General features: G+C 39.0%; 1 protein-coding gene across 1 annotated transcript; it reads left to right on the top strand.

The window, feature by feature from the left end:
- The first annotated feature begins 43 nt into the window (after positions 1 to 43).
- On the top strand, positions 44 to 3,088 carry LOC119188986 (chymotrypsin-1-like). The gene is made up of 5 exons (XM_037437411.1): positions 44 to 168; positions 1,557 to 1,800; positions 1,995 to 2,226; positions 2,430 to 2,603; positions 2,873 to 3,088. The coding sequence occupies exons 1-5, from the start codon at positions 117 to 119 to the stop codon at positions 3,020 to 3,022; spliced, it is 852 nt and encodes a 283-aa protein (XP_037293308.1). The 5' UTR covers positions 44 to 116; the 3' UTR covers positions 3,023 to 3,088.
- The last annotated feature ends 4,916 nt before the right edge of the window (positions 3,089 to 8,004 follow it).

The raw sequence follows: 8,004 nt of genomic DNA, 5'->3' as shown, positions 1-8,004 counted from the left end.
ATAATGACCAAATTAATCTAATCAAAAAACAATTCCGATAGTATTGATTTTTGTGATATATATAATATATAAAGGATCTATTTCAACCAGTTAATCAGTTGTGGAGCGTAACCGACATGGTCATGAAACTGGTACTTCTTTTCGTCGCCATTTTTGCGGGATGCAATGGTGAGGTTAATTTTGTATTTCAATTACGCAAGTTAAAAATGATTGGACATAAAATATATAATAAACTAGCTTCCGCCCGCAGCTTCGCCCGCGTGGATTTCGGGTTTCAAAAATGGAGAAGGTGCTCAATTTGTCGGGATGTTTTTTTAATTTATGGTGGTATGCAGGTGGTCCGATTGTCCGGTCAGGGTCTGATGATGGGATCCTGGTGAAATCGAAGGAACTTTATTTACCATTAAGGTTGCACACGAAATGACGGAAGCTTAAAAAATGGAGTAACTTCTCCCGTTTTCCCAACATTTTCCATCACTGCTATGCTCCTATTAATTGTAGCGTGTTGAAAAGTATACTATAACCAGCTCAGGAGTATGAAAAATAATTGTACCAAGTTAAGTTAAAATCCGTCGAGTAGTTTTTGTTTCTATAACGGTTATACAGACAGACAGACAAAAATTTTACTAATTGCATTTTTGGCATCAGTATCGATCCCTAATCACCCCAGTTATTTTGGAAATATATTTCATGTACAGAATTGACCTCCCTACAGATTTATTATAAGTATAGATATGCAAAAGTAGCTCAAAAATTGTCCATAACGAAAACATGCATTTTAAAGTAAAACAAAAGAAATAATATCGTGAAGCCAACCAAATAACTGATATATTAAATTTTGTGACTGTTCAATTTAGTCGGGTCCGCGATATCACTTTTTTGAGTTTCAGAACGCGACATTACATTATTATATTCTGTGCTCCAACGCACACTGCTTTGATGTTAGGAACACACCTATATTGCTTAGACAACAGTGAACTTTATACGATAGCAATAAAGCTCAAATTGACTCTACGTATTAGTTAGAAAACGTTTGTATGGGAAATAGAAAAATGCTGTTTTGAGGATTTTCCCGGCAATTATTCGAATTTTTCTCACCTTTTAAACCATCCCTAGACCTCCACGAATAATTCAAGACCAAGATAAGATAAATCCGTTCAGCCGTTCTCGAGTTTTAGCGAGACTAACGAACAGCAATTCATTTTTATATATATAGATTAGAACTAACGATTATAATTAATTATTTGGTGTCGTCACGTTGGTATAATGTCAACTTATTCTAAAGATTGTGAGTCGTGAATTCTCATCCCAGATCAGGTAATTGATTTGCCCGAGATTGGATCAGTCAGGCGGTTAGCTGTAACAAAGTCACATCCTCTTTGCAATATTCTTGTAAAATTGTGTCGCACCGACCTCGAATTGGCCCACTGTAACGACATGTGCTAAAAGAAAAGTTGAATAGCCAGTAGTTCATTGGTCTTCGAACTTTCTTCCTTTTATGTAATAATAACTCGTTCTCTTTTGAGGCCATTGATAAACCTAATGTTTGCCTTCAGCATTACCTCTTGAGGATCCGGACCAGGACATGTCCATCTTCTTCGAGCATGTGGACCCTAATGCCCGCATCGTAGGCGGCACTCATGCCGCTGAAGGCTCTCATCCCCACATGGTTTCCATAACCTACGGCGCTACTCTCAGGAACTTAGTGTGCGGCGGCTCCATCGTCACCCGCAGGACTATCCTCACCGCTGCCCACTGCATCGTGCCTATCATCAACGACTACGAGGACACTCTTAGAAGGTTCGTACAAAATGTAATGTTTTATTTACAAATGCGGGAAATTACCTGCATATTGCTTGTCTGGCACCAACAGTGTTAGCCGTAAACTTGTATTACAAAATACTGCTCTGAATGTCACTCGAGTGCTACATCTTGTAATATTACTTTATTTTTGTAAATTAAGTAAAACTCGGTGACAAATTGTGGTGTTACAGTAATGCACACGCGACTGTTGGCACCAACCAGTGGTTCAGTGGTGGTCAGATGTACTCTTACCAGGGGTACGTCATCCACCCCGAATACGGCCGCTTTAGTAAGAACGACATCGGTATGCTCTACACCACAACCGACATCGTCTGGAACAACGTCGTCAGGCCTATCGTTATTAACTACGATTGGATCGGAGAAGGGATGAACTGCAGGGTTGCTGGATGGGGCAGAATCAGGGTATGTGGATCAAAAATACGTCTTAATTTACAATCACGTATCTACGTCACAGAAACCATCATATTCCTTCAGATGCTTTTTCGATGTGTCTACTGCACCAATATTCACAGTGGTTACTAAGATTTCCTGCAAGGAAACCACGACAAACCTGCGACTGTATTTAACATTTTAGTGGTTAACATTGAATATATTTATTTTCTCAGAACGGCGGTATTATCGCTCGCAACCTGCGCGAACTGAACGTGCAAACCGTCGACGGCGACCATTGCATCCGTGAAATCGCCCGTGTCGGCGCCATCCACAACATGAGAAATACTAAAGTCGATCCCAACATAGAGATCTGCACCTTCCACTCTCACAACCACGGTGTTTGCAATGTAAGTTCTACTTATTTACTTTTCTTAAACATTAGCCAGTTTTTTGGGACAAACACTTAAACCGCCTCCAATAAACTATATTTTACAAGTTTTTAAATTACGAAATTTGATGGTAAACGTTACATAGAATTATTTATTATGTATTAAGGACTATAATATAGCTGTTAATTTACTTTAAACTCTAACACAATAGTGCTTATACATTGGCAGCATAGCATATAAACCGATAATACGACCTAGTGCGCGGCTGAATGTGATTGTCATTGCAGGGTGACTCCGGCAGCGCTCTGGTCCGCATGGACCGCGGCCAGCAGATCGGTATCGTGTCTTGGGGTCTCCCGTGCGCCCTGGGCGCTCCCGACATTTTCGTAAGGCTCAGCGCCTTCAGGAGCTGGATCCAGAGCAACACCGTCAACTAATCAGCTGACTTTTTTCATCATCAATTCTACGTTTACGTTTAATAAATAATTTCAATTTTACTTTTCCTTTGGTTTATTATTAATGACCTCGTTCGTCTTATACCGTTACCCTGTTAAAACGGCATTATTATAATTTATTCAATGCCGCTACTGCTATCGGCGCCTAAAAAATTCCATCTTTCTTGGCAAAACAGACAAACTAAATCACTGCGAATCTTTTAAGGTGCTCGCAGAAAAACGACCCGCTAACAGTATTTTTAGAAGTTCAAATCAAAGTTCAATCCATTCAAAACTTATAATTCATAAAAAATAATCATATTTCTTAAAATTATTTATCTTAAATTAAAGGAGGGTCAGACCAGTAGATATGAGAGATCTACTGGTGCGAAGTCTATTATGTGAGAGTCCGCCTGGGTAAGTCCTAGGTAGGTCCTGGGTAGATCTACCACAATGTCTATTTCTGCCAACAGCAGTATGTAGTCCCTGTTGTATTCCGGTTTGAAGAACATTGTAGCCAGTGTAACTACTGGACATAATAAGACTTAACATTACATGTCTCAGGATGGCTAGCTCAGTGTAATACCAAACAATACTTTGTAATTCAAGGTGTTGGATGGTGTTTCTGTTTATGGGCGGTCGTGTTGCTTACCATCAGGTGAATAGCAAGCTCGTCTCCACATTCAAAGCAATAAATATATATATGACTGATTTAGTGATACCGGCTGACAGACTTCAAGACATTATGACCTCATTGTGCGTTTTTTTAAACTTGTATGATTGTAAAATGTGGGTCGATACTGTAACGTTGTCTTTTCCGATGACCTTAACCTCAGTCCGCCCGTGACTATGAAGGCTGAGAAGAGGCTTGGGAGTGCATCTCACGCCTTAATTGACGTTTCGTGTTCATATCAAAAAAATATGCAAGAAGGCGTATAAAATCTCGGGTTTGTGTTAAGGCAGACGCGACACTTCATCAATATCACCACCGGGCACCGTCAGAGTGCTGTACGACGCGCTGGTTCGTAGTCATTTGGAGCACGGCGCGATCGTCTGCGCCCGCAAGACGACAAGTACACGATCATGTTGGAACGCATGCAGAACATATTCGCGAGGCATCTGTACATGAAACTCTATGGGGTATATCCGGTATATCCGCTGATGTACCCCATATTGTTCGTACTGGGTATGGTCGGGTACAACGAGCTGACGGTGCGGCGCGAGTTCGCCCTTGTTTCGTATCTAGTGAAGCTGTTGCGTGATGTCGAGCACAACACGGTACGTGTGGAGGCGGCGCCGCCCGCCGCTGTTGGCGGTGCCGACGGCCACCTTTCCTATATATTATAATCCCTTTGCGGCCACCTTTCACCCGAGCGATTAGGACCATTAATGAGGTGCATGCCAAAACAGATGTTGGACATGTATGTGAGTGGAGTGAATATGCAAAGATTTGCTAAATAAATTTTGTTATTTATTCTATGTCATACCTATTTATCAGTATTTATTAATTTTATGTTTTATTTTGTTCCATGTTTTTTGTTTTATAATTACTTTTTAATTTTACATCAATAATAGTTACCCCACATTGTCGTCTTGGAAAATTTCTGTAATGACTATGTGTAAGAAAAGAAATAAATAAATAAAAAAAGTGTTCGAATCGTCGGGAGAAGAATTACTTATAATGAAAAAAACCTTGATAAAATCTGAAAATTTTATTTTGATAGATGCAGGTTCTCGGTTCGCAGTTCCTCTATAGGTTTGTTGGATTTCACTAGTATCTTCTTTCAACAACTAATAAACGCAATTACTTTTTCTTTATTTGCTATGTTTTGAACCCAAAATACTTGACCAATTGCAGATGAATTGGATTAAATTTATCAGTAAACATTACTTTGGTATTTCCCTCTCTAAGTTTTCTTTACGTAAAGTAGATAGGTATGTGTGAATATAATATCTCATTAGTTTTGTATTCACCTCCATGCTTATGAAGTTACATATTAAATAATATTTCGTAATATTATATCTGTTTTACATTACTAAGTATACATAACCACATTTTTTACTTTGTTTAAGTGTAATTACTTAATATTACGAGGCAACAGCTCATGTAGAGACAAACGTTTTGAAACGAAGTGCTTATAATTCAAAGTATGGATCGAGTTGGCATTGTTAATAAGCTCTCGTGTCCCCTACCATCATTGGAAAGGTTAGCTACGTCATTAATAAAAAAGAGAACGCGCCGATGATTCCCGCCATCAGAGACGGCGTTGGAGGCACCCAGAGTACAGCAGCAGCGAAGGGTCCATATAACTCGATTCCTTCCGGCTTGCCTTACGTAGCATTCTTGTAGAATTTAAATGCTATTAGACCGATTTGCAGACCACATTTACGCCTATTAGTACCTATATCTTATGTCGGGTTTCCTTTCGGAAAATTACACCTTTCGTTATGCTGTACAGCGCCCTATGGACGGAGCACGTTTGGAGAATTCCACCACGGTATACCCTACCTATCGTACGAGGCAAGTAATAGTGACATCGGAGGGTTGCAGGCGGGCGGCAGGGGGATGCCCACGGTACTGGGCCGGGGCGGTTGCGGATGACAAGTCTGTTAGATTATCTATGGTTTTAGTTTATGCTCGGTCACTTCCTTCCTTACATAAGTATGGCGTATATTGTTGCATGTTAGTCTTCTAAATAAACTTATATATTAAAATATAATTGTTAAACTGCGCTCATACGCATATTTTAATAAAACTTTCCGTCAGAGGAACCCTGCAACCTTCCCTACAGCGCCGAAGATGGCCACCGCGGAGTATAAAGTGTTAGGAACACGAACTGGCGGTCGTCCGATGATTTCCATCTCACCGGGACCTCAACATCGGCTCGTGTGGCCAGCGAACCGATCATAACCGTCCGGTCGCCCCACACGAAGGTAAACCGCCAGTAGTACTCACTTTCTGCGCTAATAAATTGTTCTCGGAACGCTTGTTGCATCCTGGAAAGAAATATGTAAGGCATTCGTCAAATAATTATAAGTATACATGTAACGTAGTGATTATTTATTAAAACGTTAATTTGCGTAATCAGTAATGGTATTTATTGTTTGACGTTGAATAATAATGCAATCATAGATTAATCATAAACCAAAAACAACTTATCGTGTGGATCTCAGAACAATGACAAGCATAGAAGTAACACTATGACATTTGAGCGTACTCTGTCTTAGACAGCAAGAAATTTAATTGTGTTGCGATCCCTTCTGACATCTTATCGATATCGATAGATGCTTTGTCTATCGGCTATGGTAAATTCACAGACCTGCTAAAATAAACACTTTTCGGTCAGTCAACTACAAACCGTTGCAAATTGCTATTTTAGATAGAGGCTATAAAAAGATATCAAAACCTTGATTTGGTATTCAAGTACCAAAACATCACTACAACATACCAATATCATTCACACAAAAATGGTTTAGCATTTAGATTATTAAATTAAGAAAATGTTAGAAATTTCGGAAGGAATGGAAACCGCTGTAAGTAACAAACAAGAAATCGGCCGGAATTTCGTCTAGGAGAAAGCCAGTACGCCTTCTGTTCTTAGGGATTAAAAGATACCCAAGAGGTGTGATTTGACAAAAGCTACTAAAATGGGACAGTAAAATTAAAACACACCGGTATCATTCATTTCACATATGTTTGATAACTTATTTCAATGTTAATAAAACTTTGTCGAAATGCTTAGAGCAAACACGGTGCTGTTTTTTCAATGCCAATTGGGACGAGCTATGGAAACGATCCATTTTTGCCTCACAGCATCATCTGTGGGGAATCTGCAATGAAACACATTGTATGAAACACACTATAAAAATCAGATAGTTTCCTCAACCCCAGCCTTCGCGCACGGTTTCCAAGTGGCTTTTACCACTACACCACCATACATTGAAAGCAAAAGGAAATTTATGCAAAATAGTAAACTACAATATACTAACATCTATGTTGTCGACAGAATATGCAGCACAACACTATTGACCACGACTACGTAAATTGGTAAAAATGAAAAATACTTAATAATGACTGGATCGAATGGCCAACAGCAGATTATAATATGACTACAGCATAATAAAGTATAATTAATAACACTTTTTGCACTTATATACAGGGTTTAAGCAAATATATTCGGTTTTTTGTTTACTCACCGATGGAAGCTGATGATTTCAGTTTCATTTTCTTTACGAGAAGAATGAGATTTACACCTCACAATAACGCAGGCCATTGCTTGTTCCTAGGGCTATATTTTACTTAAACAGCACTGTGTATTTATTAAAATTAACAACAAAAATATTACAAAACATGTAGCCACTTTTGAAAAGCACGCGCTGAAGTATAACGTAACTAAATTGTGTGGGCGCGTTTGTGACATTGTTTGGGATTGGCAAGTTGGAACATTTGACATTTTATTTGCTTTTTAATTCGGCATCATAAAGAGGACCAAAGGTAACCATTTGGTTATTTTAAAGTGTACGCAAGCCGACCTTAGCAACATAATATTTGTCTCGTTCTTTTCAACGGTTTTGGCCTATTTGAAAAAATAGGATAAGTATATGAGTGTAATTTAGATTCCTTCTATGCTTGTTCTTGTTCTGAGGTGTGGATACAAACCAGTTCACAATTTCAACACTAGATGTCTTTACTTTACAATACAGAACCAAAATTGAGCGCTTCTTGCCCTCAGTTTGGAATTGAATTTATCTAAGTATATACGTAATATTACAGTAATGATAGATGACATCCATCTAATCGAGAATTTTGTCATGGCGCCACAGTTCCAAGTAGCTACTCTTGACATATCGAATAGCATTGGGAACCTGGGCGTCTAAATTTCAAGTGATATCCAATTAAAGAGTCCTTTGGAGGACAAAGCCAAATTCGCCAGCAAAAAGTAGTATATTCTACCGCCTCTTTCATGGGGAGTGCGCCGAGGAAA

The sequence above is a fragment of the Manduca sexta genome, chromosome 11 (assembly GCF_014839805.1).
Source record: "Manduca sexta isolate Smith_Timp_Sample1 chromosome 11, JHU_Msex_v1.0, whole genome shotgun sequence".
Taxonomy (NCBI): domain Eukaryota; kingdom Metazoa; phylum Arthropoda; class Insecta; order Lepidoptera; family Sphingidae; genus Manduca; species Manduca sexta.
This window is presented reverse-complemented; position numbering and strand designations above follow the sequence as displayed.

Bases quoted from the DNA above. Each gene is read 5' to 3' on its own strand.
- LOC119188986 (XM_037437411.1), top strand. From the start codon at position 117: ATGGTCATGAAACTGGTACTTCTTTTCGTCGCCATTTTTGCGGGATGC. The intron at 169-1,556 runs GTGAGGTTAATT...GTTTGCCTTCAG, and splicing joins CATTTTTGCGGGATGCAATG to CATTACCTCTTGAGGATCCG. The intron at 2,604-2,872 runs GTAAGTTCTACT...TTGTCATTGCAG, and splicing joins ACAACCACGGTGTTTGCAAT to GGTGACTCCGGCAGCGCTCT.